The sequence below is a fragment of the Aotus nancymaae genome, unplaced genomic scaffold (genome assembly GCF_030222135.1).
Source record: "Aotus nancymaae isolate 86718 unplaced genomic scaffold, 86718_ANA_hifiasm-v0.15.2.pri h1tg000065l, whole genome shotgun sequence".
NCBI lineage: Eukaryota > Metazoa > Chordata > Mammalia > Primates > Aotidae > Aotus > Aotus nancymaae.
This window is the reverse complement of record NW_026988480.1, coordinates 15,416,596-15,434,385: the sequence shown is the minus strand read 5'-3', so window position 1 is coordinate 15,434,385 and position 17,790 is coordinate 15,416,596. Positions and strand designations below refer to the sequence as shown.

The 17,790-nt window shown below is 36.5% G+C and overlaps 1 protein-coding gene across 4 annotated transcripts in view; it reads right to left on the bottom strand.

Annotated features, from left to right (window-relative positions):
* AMPH (amphiphysin) overlaps positions 1–17,790 on the bottom strand; it is a 270,671-nt gene that overhangs the window by 103,667 nt on the left and 149,214 nt on the right. For all 4 annotated transcript variants that reach the window (XM_012473724.2, XM_064366759.1, XM_064366761.1 and 1 more), the window contains exons 6-10: positions 14,397–14,504; positions 12,849–12,934; positions 4,307–4,382; positions 3,607–3,689; positions 1,160–1,298 (exon numbers count right to left, since the gene is read on the bottom strand). In XM_012473724.2, the coding sequence (XP_012329147.2) occupies positions 1,160–1,298; positions 3,607–3,689; positions 4,307–4,382; positions 12,849–12,934; positions 14,397–14,504 (492 nt within the window). The remainder of the gene's footprint in view (positions 1–1,159; positions 1,299–3,606; positions 3,690–4,306; positions 4,383–12,848; positions 12,935–14,396; positions 14,505–17,790) is intronic.

Here is a 17,790-nt window from a genome sequence, read left to right as displayed (position 1 = left end):
CACTTTCCATTCAAGGATTTTGAAAAGTAAAAAAATGTAAAGCTCTGTTTAACACATGTATCTTCCCAAGACTTTTCTTAGTTCAACTACCTACAGATGGTCCTTGAGTTACGATGGTTCAACCTATGATTTTTTTGGACTTCAGGAAAGTGTAAAAGCAATAAGCAAGTGTGAAGCAATAGAAAGTGTAAAAGCAATAGAAAGTGTGAAGACACTCTCTCTTAAGGTGGGACAGTGGCAGTGAACCACAGTTCCCAGTTAGCCCTGTGATCGTGAGGGTGAATGACTGATATCATGTTCTATGGTGTACTATAATCAGTAAATTTCACAAGATATTCAACACGATTATAAAATAGGCTTTGTGTTAGATAACTTTGTCTAACTTTAGGCTAAGGTAAGTGTTCTCAGCACGTTTAAGGTAGGCTGGGCTAAGCCACGATGCTCAATAGGTTAGGTGTATTTAATGCATTTTAACTTATAGTGTTTTCTACTTACGATGGGTTTCTCAGGACCCAATCCCTTTTTAATGCAAGCAGCATCTGTATAAGGAAGCTTGAACTGGACTGGGGACTTTATGTTTTTCTACAGAAATTTCATTTTCACCCAACATAGGGAGAATAAAAGTGGCAGTTTTTCTCTACAGTAACCTTTGCCCCGCCCTTATTGTTTATATTCAATTATTTGTTCAATATAGTTTTATTAAGTGGCTACTCACACGCAAGTGCGTGTACCAAAAAATGTCCAGATGTACCAAAAAATGTGAAATGACATATAAACATAACTGCTTTTCTTGGCAGTACCTGCCAACTCTAAATCACTAGGAGAGGGAAGGTTTCATGCAGAGGTAGGATTTAAAAGGAGCATTGAAAGAAAAGGGTTTGGTATCAAGAGATGGGAGAATAGAGAACATGCTATCCTGGGCATGCTGAGAATGTGGTAAGAAATCCCAAAAGACTTGAATATAGGGCATGGGAGGAAATATCAAAAGTCAAATAAGAAAAGCAGGTGGATAGTTTCATGACAATCACAATGCCTAAAGCCTCACACCTCAGTCTCCCTAACTGGAAACGTCTCTTAAAGCCCTGGCACCGTGGGATCATCCTTAATGGGGCCACCTCACCATGAGCTCTATCCCCCAATATATTTGACCTCCTCCTACCTGTGAAGGTGACCGAGGCCGTGCTGGTGCAGGAGACGCAGGTGCTAATGTATGATTTGGACTTGCTGTCGGGCTTGGGAGGGGTGAAGGCTCCTCAGGCGGTGATGGCGTCTTTGCAATGCGGAGAGGACCCGAGTCACTAGAGGAACACAGGGGATTAAGCAAGGGACCTTCTGAAGAACAGTACTCATCTGATCAGGGGTTTTCTATCTCAGAGGAATCCTGAACCCTAACAGGTACTATCTGTCATCCTACTCTCCCCTTCCAGGTTAATTCTGGTTAATCGCAACAGTGATGGTGGTAACTGGGACCATTTATCTGCACTACACAGACCTCATTCATATATTATCTCGTCTTCACAGTAGCCATGTTTTATTGCTCCCACTTTACAAGTTGTAAATGGGGCATAGAGAGGTTAAAAATTAAAACCCTAAAATCACCCAGAAATTTAGTGAATCTGAATTCAGGTCTTAATAATGCAAGACCTCTGTTCTTGCAAACAAGCTCGGAAGAATCTTCCAAACATAAGCTGAATTGAATTTACTAGTTTCACTTTCTATTTACAAGAGAATCTTGCCATGTCACAATCTATAAAAACATCTACCCTGAAAATTGTAACTTTTATGTTAAAAAGCAGCCTTAGGATAGTGTTAGCAAGGATTTTTGCAGAAGTACTTTCTGATAACTCTTGGAAATAAATTCACTAGTTACTTATTTTTCTAGACCTTATAAATAATTACTCAACTCAGACACCTTGAAATGTGCAAAAAAAATCGGACAAGATTCAGTTTTGTTTACTAAGAACCCACCATGTTCCCGGCAGGTGGCCAGATGCTCGGGAACAGCCCAAATGTGATGACTAAGAAGCATTCGGGACACATCCTACTCTCTAAGAATTTCTAAAGTCTACAGCTCAAAGAAAGAGAGTCGTACCCCAATGTAAAAGAGCACGTCTACATTTACAGCAGCTGAGGGAACTGGGTCCTTTAGCGAGAACACAGACACGCCACATGATTGGGGTCATGTGCCAGCAACCATGGCCTCAGACAGAAACATAGCCCCAATCTAAGCTGAATAGCGATGCCACTGAGCTCACTCACCACCTCATTCTGCAGAGGAATGTCGAAAAAAATGAAAGGAACATTAATTAAGTGGTCATGCCCCTGCTTTTTCTTCACTTTATCTGCTTCGGCAACATTGAAATTTTCAGATGACTTTGTCCCTTTCATTTCAACGCAAGGGAACAATCCTTAATTTTTTCATGCGCTTCATTCTTAAAACACTCAAATGTCATTCTGACATTCCTATTCCAATTCTTCCTTTGCGCCTAGCCCCATGCTGCAATAACCATACCGAAAACAGTAACTCTGCCTCTCTTATGTACTCTTTCAGGCAATATTCTTACTCTTAGAAAGAGAAGCTATATCTACTGATCACAGAATATAGAAACAATAGCAGAACCTATAAGTAGGGCTAATCCAAAGAGCAGGAAATAAGAAAATTAGCAATCTCTAGAGGGATCCAAGCATTAACATATGTAAAGTTGGTTCACGTGCATGACTATGTGTGTTTTCATAAACGTATGCAAATAAGCGTTTGTAGTAAAATGGCAAATATAGAATGTCAGGACTGTATATTAACTTGGAGACCATATAGTTTAAAAGTATCTTTTTTTTTTCTATCGAATTAAAAAAATGAGACCTTTAATCAGAGAGGTTGTGGACTTACTCAAGGAAGGCAAAGAAAGTTAACTGCAGAATCAGAAAACCAAAAGCTGGGTCTTCTGACTCCCAGCTCACTAGCCTGCATTCTCTAAGTACATAAAGTCTGCGAAAAATGAAATAAAAAGGATTCCAAAATCACCAGAGAAAGCTGGTATGCACCCAAACCCTGCCAAGGTAGCCAGTTCACCTATGGATCGTTGGGGATCCAGGGTGTCTGACTGGCATACTCATAACAGCAACGTGCAATAAAACAAAAACACCACAGTGTTCACCAGATCAAGAGTCAGGAAGTGAGATCTCACATACTTCCTCTTTCCTTTCCCAAAATAGATTCATAAAAGAAGCCAGCATCAACGATAAAAATCAGGACAAATTGTCATGAACTTTGGGAATTCCTTTCTTCTCCAGAGAAAATAATAAGTACATAGCAAATTATGTATTATAACAAACATACACATTATATATTAAAATTTCATACTGTTGCTATCAGGCCTCAGGAAAAGCAGAGAGAGGCAGAGTCAATGCTGTTGTGACAAGAAGAAGAATCCCAGTTGGGCTAGAAGTAAATGCGAAAGCACAAAAACAAGATTAGCGTCAGCTTCTAGGGTGAAAAGGCTCCTGTGAGACTTTTGTAGGATGAATAAAATAGCACAGGCTGGTTCACAGATTGCAGAAATTTTAACAAGCAGTAGATTATGAATGCTCTGATGAGCAGAGGCCTACCTGGGCGCTCCTTGGATAGTGAAGGCCTTGTCGGCATGCTGGTCACCCAGTTTTGTCATCACTTCATACAGTTTGTGGCAAAGCTAAAGGGACAGAGGCCACTTGTCTGTTAGCCACATGTCATCCTGGTACCAATTCAGTCTATTTTCCCCAAGAAAGAAATTGCTAATTGAGAAACTATAAATTTTATGATAGTTTGGATGGCCTCAGGATAACTGAAATTCTGTATATGGTTCAAATTTTAAATCTATGTCAAAACTGAAACAAACTTAACACAAGTAAACTAAATATATATATATTTATTAACCAGAGTACAGAGCAGAAAACAAAAGCTTATTGTTTACATTGACCCCACCCTTTTGAACTAAAAAAAAAAAAAATCAATCAACAACAGAGTTGATTACCTAAATATTTTGAGACCAATTTTTCATTAGCCTAAAATACCACTTGGAATTCCAACTTTATAAACTGTCTAACAAAAGAAACAACACCGTAAAACTGTGGTAAAATCTTCAAAAAGTACAAAACTGGATAGGGATCCAGTTTCACTACGAAAAACTGTAGAAATGTTACTGAGGGCAACAACACACTGCTAAAGAAACATGCAAAAGGCTGAATTCTTTATGCCATTTAATTTGCTTCCAAAATACACCTTCCTTTACTTTATATTCCATATGCAGAAATAATCATCATGACTCACCACTGCAATTTCCTTATGAAACTTGGCTTCAAGGCTAGAGACATTTTTGAAAGTATTAACATAAAATCCAACTCGTCTGCCATGTGGAAATACAAAGAGGAAAGATGAGAGAGGGAAAGACCAGTCAGCAAAAATAATTTTAATAGCAATGAAATGTATGAAAACCCAGGTTTCTTTCACACCATTTTGGATAACTTTGTAATAAATAAAATACTGAGCCCAAGGTAAGCCCAACATTTCCTCATCTGTTAATGAACAAAAACAAATATCTTTTGGCGTAAACACGACCTCTCCTAAATTCAGTTACCACCTTAAGACGGTGATTCTCAAACCTTAGTGTGCATGAGAACCACCTAGAGGGCGTGTTTCTGATCCAGTAGGTCTGAGCATGGAGACCGAGAATTTGTATTTCTGATGAGTTTCTAGATAACTGATGCTGCTGATTCAGAGACAACAATTATGGAACTACTTACTACCCTGAGAACTTGTTTATATTTTACATGTTTCTTGCTATGGTTTCAAGATTTGAGAAGTTCATTATTAATTTTTACAAACTCTAAATGGTCTAGTTATTATTATGTGTTTGGACTCTGAAATTTGTTTGATAGAGGGAAATACATAACCAATAAATTAATTCTAATTGTTCATCAAAAGCGAGAGCATGTCATCACTAAGTAAATGAAAACATAAGCTGCCCATTCACAATAGCAATGAGATTAACTTCTTCTATGGTTTATCTTTACTTAAAATTCCCAACATGTTTGACTTATTCTTAATTTTCTGTACCTACAGGGATCATGTGACCCTGATTTCACATATTTTTCTTTTAATTGATTTTAAAAGATCATATACTTATTCATATATTCATGTGTGTATATATATTCATATGCATACAAATACACATGCATATAGACATTTATGCATTAATAAAGAAAATCCTCCACAGTGTGTTTGGGAAATGGTAAGCACCCGGGGAGATCAGATCAGAGCCTGGAAGAGAAGAGCCTGGTGAGGAAGTAGATGGTTCTCTGGGGCAGAGGTCCTTGTCAGACCATCAAGCACATTTATTGGCAGGCAATGGGCAGCCCCTACATGTATTTGAGATAGGGCAAAGGAGAAGACTTGCACCTGTATTTGAGGAAGCTAATTAAGGCAGCAGCTGGATGACCAAGGGGAGACCCTACCGGCTACCTGACATTATGCAGAGGGACCCCATTTGCAGCATTTGCAGAGAAGTCCTCTGGGGCACTTTGAGTGGCAACTTATGACCCCTTCTCTAGAGCCCCAATCAACTGGGACAGTAAGTCTTAATACCTTTCTTTCTTCAATTGCTCAACAAAGGACCTATCCAACTCTGGGTACATGCATAGTGGTGGGCGAATATGTCTCTAGGAATGTACAATCCAGTTAGAGAAGCACCCAGAGGGGCTGATTGATGAATATGTGCTCTATTCATACTTAGGATGGAAATATATATTTATATTAAGAGAAATGTATATATTTATGTAGGATAAATAAAGATATATGATAACTAAGCAGATTAAATATATATATAAGAAATGAAACCACATGGGCAAGTTAAGTTACCACAAAAAGGCATATATTGATGAAATATCAAAAGTGAGTGGATATGAGCAGAAACAGTTATAGAAACTGAGAGGACAGGAGAGCAATGGGCCCTGTTCCAGCTGCAAACATCGGCTTAAGAGGACAAACTTGGGCTGCAGAAAGAGGGGTCCAATTTAAATAGAAGGTGGGTACAGATGGAAGAGATGTGTAAGTTCAACTTCACTGGAGAATATTATTTTCTTTTTATTAATTTTTTTCTATGCTAAACAAAACCCTAATGAATATCTATGATTAAGGTATTGTACACAGCTTAATCATTTCCTTACAACAGATTTCTTGAAGGTATTTGCTGATAAAAGGAATGAACCAAATAAGCATTGATGTTCACTGTCAAACTGCTCAACTGTTCCCACCAGACTGGGCCACTTATAGTCCCTTAAATATTACCTTATATACAAGATAATTGAACATTGCCTTACATACAACCTTTGTAAATATGATAGCCAGAGTTAGCATCTCACTGACTTTTAAGTTTATATTTTCTTAATTAAAGTTAACACTTTTTATTCATTTATTTATTGCTCATTCGCGTTCCTTTTTTTGTGAACCACCTATTCAAATTTTTTGGTTATTTCTTAGTATTGCTTTTCTTTTCAATATGTAATGTACTTCTATTAAACATATTGAGCTTTGAATGCATTAAGCAAAAACAAAAAAGAAGTCCCAATCTTCCACATTTCAATATTTTTTTCTGATATACAGCACATCTTAAGTTGTCAAATCAATTACTATCCTGAGAAACTGGTATAGTATCAGAAATATCTTATTTAGAATAAACAAACATCTATACTTTTCTAATATCTTGTTTTTCAATTTAGAATTTAAATTAACTAGCATGTATTTAATTAGGATAAAATGTCCAGCATTTTTGATACAATTGTTAAAACGTGTGCACTGAATGGACTCAGAGGCCTAACAACAACTGAGTGATTTTCTCTAGTTTATGAAGTCAGAGACTCTGCAAAGAGGGGGATGCCTTTAACTAGTTCACTATGACAGTCGCAGCACCTAGTATGCAGCAAGCATGAATAAATGAATAAATTCCATAAATGAATAAACAAGCCAGTGAATGAAGAAACTTGACACTCATTCCACTATGAGAGCATATTCTGATGTGACCCTGGCTTGTAAAAAACTAATGTCATCAGCAGTATGATATACAGACACAGAGTACCAGGCTCTTGATTCTGATATTACCTGCTTAGAAGTTTCATTTTGAAAGTTCTTTGTAAACAAGAGACTCTGAGATATCACCATTTCCCCAAATGTGGCATCCTCAGGCCCCTTCTGATTGGCTATCAAAGCTAACTTAATTTCTTAATTAACATGTTTCTTTGTTCTCAGAAATGAAGGAAAAATTAATAGTTGAGCTTATCACAGCTACAGTTTGCAGGTTTGAGCACTCTCCCCTCCGCAATGCCCTAAGGAAATCTGTCTCCCCGGAGGGGTGTCAGTGCTTCCCCCAGAGCCTCTTGGAGTGGAGGAAGCATCCCCTGCTGTCCCTCACTTACCATGGAGATGGGGTATGAGGAAGAGTTTTTTCCTAGCTCTCTTTTGATCCTCTGAGCTCATTTACACTCCATTCTGCTATTAATGGCACTGATTTTTAACCTCTTCAAACCTTAGTATCAACCTCTGAGCAACACTCCTCAACCCCAACCATGATCCACAATGGCACGCCTCATGGGTTCCTCTCTCTCCCTCACCAAATCCTGACACTAACATTGTAGTTCTCGACAACCATATTACTATCCAGCCAAAACAGGAGCCCTCTAATGAGTGACCCCAGCATCCTATTTATACACATTCTGCATTGGCCATTGACATCTTGGATCTTGCCATGACTCACAACTATTTCACGTCTGAGGTGAGGCAGACCGGTGGCCCACCCACTAACCTAATTTCCTAGTCCACGAGCTCCCTCATTCATTCATTTCCATTGCACTTGCTTTTTTAAAACTTCCGTAAGATCAATGCCCTTTTCTTTCAGGACAACACCCTTGCTTAGGTTAAGCATCCTATTTTATCAAACTTGGGCCCTTTGGTGTACCCCTCAACATTCTCTGACCAGTCCTATCAACACCCTTTCTCCTTGTCCTGACCCCCTGTTTGCCCCACATATCCTCAGTCCTAAATTATTCCACCTTTGCCACAGCTATGCCATCTTCTCAAAATGACAAGAGTTATTTTTAAAAAGCTTCCCTTACCCTATAATTTCCCTATACCTGCTGCCACAATTCCTCAGGCCCATCATAGTTAGAATCTTCAAAATAACAGACACCATCACCTGCTGCTGCTTCCTCATCTCCAATGGAGTCTCCAATGCCCATAATCAAGCTTCTGATCCCAACATCTACTGAAACTTTTCTGGAAGTTTACCAAAGGTGATGCCTCTTTAATCCTCATCTGCTTGATGCCTCTATTGTAAATAACAGTCCTGGCATTTTAAAAACTCTCTCCATTCCTGCCTTTGAGATATCACTCTGTCACGGCTCCTTCCACAATTCTGATTAATTTTTTGAAGGCTTTTCTGCAGTCCCCTCTTCTTTTGCAATTTCCATAAAATATTGGCACTCTCAAAGGTTCTGTCTTTGATCCTTATCTTGCCATTTGATCTATCTGACCATCTACCTCATCAACTCTCATGGCATCATTACCACACATATAGTAATGACTCCCAACTCTCTCTTCAAGCTTTAGACTTAGCTTAATAGACATATGTTTTGGATTTCCTAATGATTCTTCAACTCAGCATGTATCAGCCAGACTCAATTTTCCCAAAACTTCCTTTTCTTTATATATTATCTATCTCTTTGAGAGATGACTTCCCTAAACATCCAAACAACAGTCTGAGTTACCCCATCTCATGTCACTCTCTACTAAATTATTCTTTTCTAAAAAAAATTCTGCATTGAACTTACTGTCTGATATCTCATTTTTCATTTCTTCTAAAGGTAACTGCCTTACCCTGTCCTTCAATAAAGCAAACAAAACTTTCAGTACAAGATCTTTAGCCTGTAACAGAGTTCTTCACACACAGTAGGTATTCAGTAAATATTTGCTGAATGAATGATAAATTTATCTGCTCTCTGTCTTTCTCCTGCTTCATCACCACAAGCCCTTCCCAGACACTATCACTCTGACCTTGAGCTACATTAGACTAATCAAAGTTCCATGAACCCACATATCTGCTTCAATTCACAGGCCTTTATTCATGCTCTCTGTCAGCCTAGACTATCCTTTTCACTAAATGCTGTCTTTACTTATAAGATTTACCTCAAGAATTTTCTTTAGAGTCCTTTTTTCTTTGTGATACCAGTTTATCATCTTTATCTATATAATCTATAAACTCCTTTAAAAGATGCAAACATATTCTAGTATTCCCTTTTTAAAAATTGAACCTGCATTCCCTTCTAAGCAGTAGTTCATTTCTACTTCATGAACTACTAATTTTTCAAGATCAGTTTAAATCCAAAATTTTGAAAGTTTTCTACACATGGTAGTAACAGAGGAATATAGAAGCAAAAAAGACATAAAGCACACAAAGCAATTAGCAAAATAGTAGACAGAAAGCCTATATTACTGGTAATTATATAAAGGTAAATGGACTGAGCACAGCAATCAAAAGGCACTGGCTGGCAGAATGGATAAAACACACACACGTGTGAACACACAAATGATCCAACTAAATACTGTTTACGAGAGACACACTTTAGATTCAAGGTAGAAAGTTTAAAAATGGAAAAAAATATTCCATGCAAAGAATAATGAAAAGAGAGCTTGAGTGGCTATAGTAATATCAAACAGACAAAATTATTAGAGACAAAGAAGGACAGTTTATAAAGATAAAATAGTCAATCCATCAAGAAGATATACCAATTATAAACATATATATACCTAACAACAGAGCCCTAACATACATGAAGCAAAAGCTCAGAGAAATGAAGACAGAAATAAGCCCAATAATAGGAAACTTCAATATCTCCCTTTCAACAAGGCAGAAGATAGTAAGGAAATAAAAAACTTGAACAACATATCGTCTACCCGAACCTAAGAAGCATATATGGAATAGTCCACTCAACATGCTGAGTGATTACAAATAGTCTGATGCAGGATTTCATGTATTAATAACTAATATGTAATATATTTATTACTGCATGCCCAGTATTATGCATTGCATCAGAGAAGGCAAAGAAGACACAAAACACTAACTTCAATTTCAAGGCAGAGTAATATGGCTTTAAAAAATATATATATATTCATGAAATAACATGAAAAATTATGACTGCATACAATCTCATTTTAGATAAAGAGGGGCCCTAGAAAAAAGCAGCAGGATTTATAGGAAAACAAAACAAAACACCCAAGTGTTTTTAAATGCTACCTTTAGGGTTTACAAGTTTAACAGTCTTAGGCAAGGTATTTAATTAATACGATCTTTAGCTTCTCATCTGTAAAATGGAGAGATCTGTAATTGAAATAATTAGAGGTTATATATTTAAAGTATGTAAAATGACACCTAGCAAATAGAAAGTATTCCAAAAAAAAATGATCTTTCATATATAGCACACACAATACACACAATTATTATGGTTGAGTAATCTGGATTTCATCAAGAAACACGCTACATAGAAAGGAAGGCATAAGTCAGGTTTTAATCAAAAGGCGGGATCTGGATTGAAAAACTAGTTTTGACTGATGTTATTTCCTAAGTGCCAGAATGAGACATTAGATTGATTTCAAAAGCACTGAAACACTTATACTGTATATGACTAGAAAAGGGGAAAGGTTTCTTTCCAAAATTATCCCTCAGATATTCCCTTTGTTTTTAAGTCCCTACAAAGTCTTTCATGTTACAAGACATTCCAACAATTACTTTATTTTGAATAACAAAATACAATGTAGGAAGGGCACAAAAGCCTGAAATAACATCAATGCTAGTTTTAGATGCTTAGTAGAACTCACTAGAAAAAAACTTAGTTATATACCCAATAAATATTAAAGCAAATACTAAATGTCTGTCTCTTGGCAATTCTGACAATTTCCCCAAAGTTTCATAATTGGCAACTGGCAGTTTCCCAGGGTTATTATTTCATAATTGAAAGCCTTGAACACTGTGGTACCCAAGCCTTTTTGAAGATCAATTTAAAAAGCAATTAAGCAATTACATTACAGATCATAAAAAAAATTCCTTTACAAGGGAAATAAAAAGAATAACTTTCTTAGTTGTATGCAAATGACAACTTATATTTGGAACTAAATATCTGTTGAAGATGATAAGCTCTGGAGAACTACTGGTTGAGGTGATGAGTATCTCAAGTGAGGACAAAAACACTGATGCTAAATATATATGTAAAGATTTTAGATAAAAGTGTTCCATGAAATGTGAGAGCAAAAAAGTATTATCTGTATTTCTTTTAAAAACCCATAGCATCATATAATTTGTGATTTTAAATAAATGTTAATAACTAAATAAATTCAAATCATAAATAAATGTTTTATCTCTATCCCTAAAAGTTATATATATTAAGGCTGTTTAAATCCTCTCTGGGAGAGAGAAGAGGTCTTCTTTAGGCATATACAGTGAGGTTCTAAGCAGGTCACAGAGATATCAACGTGGAGCTTCTGAAAGAAAAGGTGTTCAGGAAGAGGTTAAAGAAAGAAATGTAAGGCCAAGAATACCATCATAATCCACAACAAGATGATTAGGTTTAGGGTGGGGACAGTGGGACCAGAGAAGGAGAGAGCAATCCAGAAGCCCACACCAAAAAAATGATGGATTGTTTAATTTGATGGCTCTTTGGTTTCCTGTAGGTAACAATTCCAAAGCTTTGAGCCTTGGGAGTCCAGAAATAGTGGCACCAAAAAAAGAGAAATGCAGACATAGAGAAAATGAGTAAATTGAGATAAGCAATGACATAATTTTGCATGTTGGACTTTGGGTGACGGCTGGACATTGAGGTAAAAAGTAGCCAACATTTCATCCAGATGTTTCAGTAGTTCAGAGAGAAACACTGAGTGCCTTTTATTGGCAAAAATTAAAGACACTAGAGATGGACACAAAAATGGGCAAACTCTAGCACAGACCCTCAAAACACTTAAAATTTTGGTGGGTAAATAGAAGCTCTAGGATTTGTATCTAGGAAGGCTTTAAAGGCAAATCCATCTAGTTGGAAGTTAGAAATAGAGGACCTGATTTAAAATAACATCATATAATTTTAAGTACAATTCTGGTTAATTTGGGGTGAGAGCATGAGGATGCTGATAGAGACTGAGAATCATAAGGTCCTGCTTCATCCGACAACTTCTTTGTTCTACCACTGAGTAGGAAAAATAGAACAACTGTTTAAAAATACACTTAATTCCATGAGAAATGCAGAATTACATATAAATGAGAAGAATGTCTAGTGCCTAAAATAGGAACTGAGTTCAGATTTAAAAGTCAGGGCTGAAAGTAGAGGCTTATCATTTAAGCCAGATGACTAGATGAGCTGTTGGAATAAAGGAAGTTACTCCAAGAGCTGAAAGGAGATTATTGTAAGTTTCAAGATGAAGGGCAGTCCTCCTAATGTCTCTAACTGAGATTTAGGTCTCCATTTGAGAAATAGATTAAGATCTAAAATTGTGCCATCCTATATGGCAGCTGCTAGCCACATGTGGTTATTTAAATATAAAGAAATTAAAACAAAACAAATTAAGTTTAAAATTTAGTTCCTCCCTTTTCATCCTGGCCATATTCCAAGTGATCAATAGCCACAGGCAACAAGTAGCTACCATACTATAAAGTACAGATAAAGAACACTTCCATTGGACACTGTTGAAGTGTCACAGATAATAAAGACAAGATAAGGGATATTCACTGATCTTGAATTTCTAAAAGGAACATGTGCAATCTGTAAAGAAACATTTTTACCTTGACCATAACGATGGTAACTCTTCTTGTAAGTCAACATTAAACTCTTCAAACACTTTCTGTGCTTTCTGAAATTCCTCTTCTGCCTAGAAATGAAACATGACAAGTGTTTACCCTAAGAAAGACCATTTCTATACATAACAGCATCATTTAATATAAAATGAGAATAGTTTATGGCATCTTGAAAACATTTTGAGAAGGAGAGTATTTGGTTAAAATTATATCCTTGTTTTTCAAACAAGAAACACTAGGACTCCCTAAAACTGGAAACTGGATTGATTACAATGGTTGCTCTTGCAGCTTTTGGCTGATTCATTTATTCTACAAAAATATGTTAGCTGCCTGCCATGTAGACAGTGCTGCTATGGATACTGAACATGAATGCATCCCTGGGAAATTTCCAGTCTATTGGAAAGTCTAAATAATTACATTACAGGCTGTATTTACAAAAGGGACTGAATGTGTTACAGAGCATGCTATATGGAAGTTGGTGCAGAGAAGAGAGAAGGTAATATTTTAACTGAATCCTAAAGAATTAGAAAATGTTTGCTAAAAGAGAGGGTAGGAAATACATTACAATACATCAAGGTGGAATGCCTTGAAATGGAATTCTAGCTTACCATGTAAACCTGTCAGACTGCTTTACCTCTGTGTACCTCACAGTTTGTTTTGAGTATTAAGGAAAGTTAATGTAGATGAAGTGTTGAACAGGGTGCCTGGTATCTAGGAGGCCTCTCATGAAGGGTATTTGTTATTGTGACCTGCTCGGAAACTGATGTGTAGCTCTGACTTATGTCAAGTTTATAGAAGAAGGTGAGGAAGGAAAAAGAGACTTGAAAGTTGATCAGCATGGATCAGGTGAGTTACAGCTAAATTGTGTAACAGGTGAGTTACAGCCAGATTGTGAGGGTCTTCTATGCTGTACTAAAAAATTTAGTATTTTTTGTAGAGGCAATAGAAACCATTAAAAGATGTAAGCAGTCAAGAAACATAGCTAGATGTAGAAGACCGTTCAGGAAGCTGTGGGTAGGCACAGAGGAAAAGGCAAGATCAGAAGAAGAGGGCATAGTTAGGAAGTGACTTCAGTTAGTCAACATCTGTAACTTGCTGACATACATGGTGAAAGCTACTAAAAACAAGTTTTCTAACAAAATATTAGTTTTATGCAAATATATACATCTGTACTCTCAGACAATCAAAAGTCACCTCTGAGAATTTCAGCTTGGTGTACCATGTGCATCTTCCTTTCAGCACTGAGGGTGGACCACAACCACCTAAGGAAGTGCAAACACACTACTTTCTTTGATCCTGCAACATTGTAGGTCAAAGTTCCTTCTGATGAAAATGTGTGAGTCAGTGTCACCCATATGAACTGTACAATATCATGAAACACATTATTTTAATTAAAAATAATAATAAGCACTATGTTTCAGTCTAAATTCTGTCCAGATCCCAATCTCCTTTTACAGAGGAAACAATTTTAAAAAGCAAAGCTGCAACAGATCATAAAATATGGTGAGTGGTATTCACCATGGGCTCAATCCCTACCTTAGAGATTCGACTCTCATCCTTCCTCTTGGAGCTCTGCAGAGCTTCCAGATGGTGGCGGGCACTGTCGTAGTCCACCAGCTTCCTGCTACGCTTGGCGATGCGATTCTGTCAACAGGAAATGCATGCACTAAGAAAGAAGCATGGCCATAGAGTCACCCGTTGACATCAGATGCCAAAATGCTTTCCTTGCCCAGAGCTGCTGAGGATCTTGACTGGAGATCCTCAAGGTGAGCTGGAATTTCAGTAGCTAAGTGACTCCTGAAAATCAGAGGACAGCCTCCAATCCTTTGTGTGGAAGTCATTAGATAAATATCTTCCCTTTTGATACTAATTAGATTAGTCACGACGAGTTGAGGGCAGAGTTTGTAATCAAAGACCAGAAAAATTCCAGAATTAGGGAGAGAAGGAAAAACTATACTCCTCACTATTCTCTACTCTAAATCTTTAAATGTTCTATTCTGAAGATAGCGGAAAACTATGTTACATTCAGTTTTATAATTCTAATAACACTCACACCAACAGCAATTCTATAAAAACACATTACTTCCTAAGAATTCTCTTCTTCTATAAGTGCTTCTCAATCCTTTGTTCATTAGAATCACTTGGACTAATGTGTCATTTTATAGCTGGTAGCCAATGACACAGAGGGGATTGTGCTAATGGGCAAGCCTTTTCCCATGGGTCAACATTGTAAGCCATGAGAAAGTCTGGGAACAAGACATTCCCTTGCAGTGCAGATGAGAATGAGGTGATGATATATGGCTGCCAGGGGACAGGCATAAAGCCCCTCTCATTTCCATGGAACATTTTCTCTTAACCACAACAACAAATAAAAAGCTTTACGCTGCCAGAGGAGGAGCTTGCCCACAGGTGCCAAGCAAAGATCTACTGCTTCTGAAGGAGCAGTAAAAGTAAAACCAATGTGGCTCTGGTAGAGACAGAGAGCCTTCTGACCTCTAGATTTTAGGCAAAAATCATTACTGTAGGCAAAAGGGTAAAAGAAAAAGTCTCAAGGGGCATAAAAGCTTCCTATGCCCAAGACCTGACTCTTATAACAAGTAATGGACTGTTCAAACTTGGGCAGGGATGGAAACTCTTGCTCAAGATCAACTACAAATATGAGGCTGATTTTGCCTAATATAGGGCCAGGAAAGGATTAAAAAATGAAACAAAACAACAACAATCAACAACAATAGCAAAAACAGCCCTAACTCCACTACAAGCCTAACACTAAAAAACAAGCAATAGTGGCCTACCACTGGAAGAGGACAGTGCAAGGAGAGAGATCCCTTCTGCAACACAGGCACACAAAGACAACTAAAATCTAATAAGCAGCAGCAACACTGAGAAAAACCCTCCAGCACCTAAGGGCCCCAAAACAAGGCTTCGGCCTGAGAATCTGAAAATTTTACAGACATTAAAATATAAGTACAAGGCATCAGCAGTCCAATTCTGGAAGCATTTGAAAGCTGGGATGCAATGAAGTAACAAATAACAACAGTGAAGCCCCAGTCCAGCTCAGGTCCTGATTAATGGATTCCAACTCTCACATTAATGGCCTGAAAAAAAGCCTAGCCAATTTCCAGACATAAATATTATTTCAGTCCTCACTATCCTATACATGATGTCTGGCATTCAATCAAAAATTACAAAATATACAGAAACAAAATAAACAAAAAGAAAATGCACACACCAAAAAACAAAATACACAAACCCATGAGAAAAGATAAAGTAAACAACAAAGACAGACTTGGACATGACCCAGATGTTGGAAGTAACAAATAGGAATTTCAAAATAACTATAACTAATATGTTAAAGTATCTAGTTTGAAAAAGTCAACAATATACATAATCAGATGGTGAATTTCAGCAGAGATATAGAAACTTTAATGGAAAAATAGAAATCAAATGGAAACACTAGAAATTTTAAAGATGATCTCAGAGATGAAAAACTGATTCAGTGGACCCATCACTAAACTCAAAAAAACTGAGGAAATAAATAGTGCACTTGAAGATAGGTCACAATAAATTATTCCCATTAAAATACAAGATAAAAGAATTGTAGGAAAAAAACAGATAATTGAGTATCTAAGACCTACAATGCAATGTAAAATGGTTTAACATACTATAATTGAAGTCTCAAAAAGAAATGAGAAAATAAGAAGCAATATTTCAAGAGACAATGTCTGAAAATATTTTTAAATAATGAAGACATCAAAGTCTAGATGCAAGAAACTCAGAGAATCCCAAAAAGGAAAAATATCAAACAATACACATCTAAAAACATGATAGACTACTTGACATCAAGAATAAAAGAAAAACAAAGTAAAAAGGTAAAAATTACAGGATGCTAATCTTCAGAAACCACACAAGCCAGAACACATTGGATGACATATTTACAGTACCAAAAAATAAAAATGAAAAGAAATCTGCCAACTCAGAATTCCACGCCCAGTGAAAATATCTTACAAAGGTACAGAATATCTTACAAAGGTAAGAAATAAAGTTTTTATTTTCAGACAAATAAAGGCTGAGGGAATTCATTGACAGCATAAGAATTTTAATATGAAATGGAGCTACACAGAAAAATGAGTACCAGAAATGATAAAAATCAACATAAAATATACAAGATTTTATTTTCCTACTTTTAATGCTTGGGAAGGTAACAGATCTTTCAGAGGAAAAAACCATAATTAATGTATTGTGGGGTTTATAACATGTAAAAGAAAAATTACATTTTTATGTTATGGTGCAAAAGGAGGTAAGAACTGAAAGTATATTGTTGTATGGTTCTTAAATAACACATGAAGAAGTACACATTATTTCAAGTTAGGCCTAATATGTTAAAGATGTATATTATACATTGTAAGGCAGCAACTAAGAAATAAGTTAATAAAGAAGTATCTATGTGCCCCATAAATATAAACAAGTATTATATGTCAATTAAATAAATTATACATCAAATAAATGAGAAAATGTAAAAATAAGTATAACTAATAAGGAAATAGTATAAAATATACTGATTCCTGAGACTCACACTAAGAGATTCTGATTTAATTAGTCTGAGGCAAGGCCTAGATAGCTACACTTTTAAAAAAATCTTCTCTATAGTTCCAGTTATGCCCAGTTATTTGAATAATAAGAACTAACCCAGGAGGAGATGCTTTAAAAACTGTGAAATTTGATATGGTAGAAAGAAGAAAAAACAAAATAATAATATAAGTGATTATGGCTTACAAGGCATTGTCACATCCAGTGGATCCTTCTAGCAACCTATAGAATGAGTGTTTCAGGGATTATCTCCATTTTACTTTTAGGAAATGTGGAGCTGGATGAGATTGCCTCTAACTTCTCCCAAATTGCTCAGCAAGTCTATGGCAAAAGTGACTGA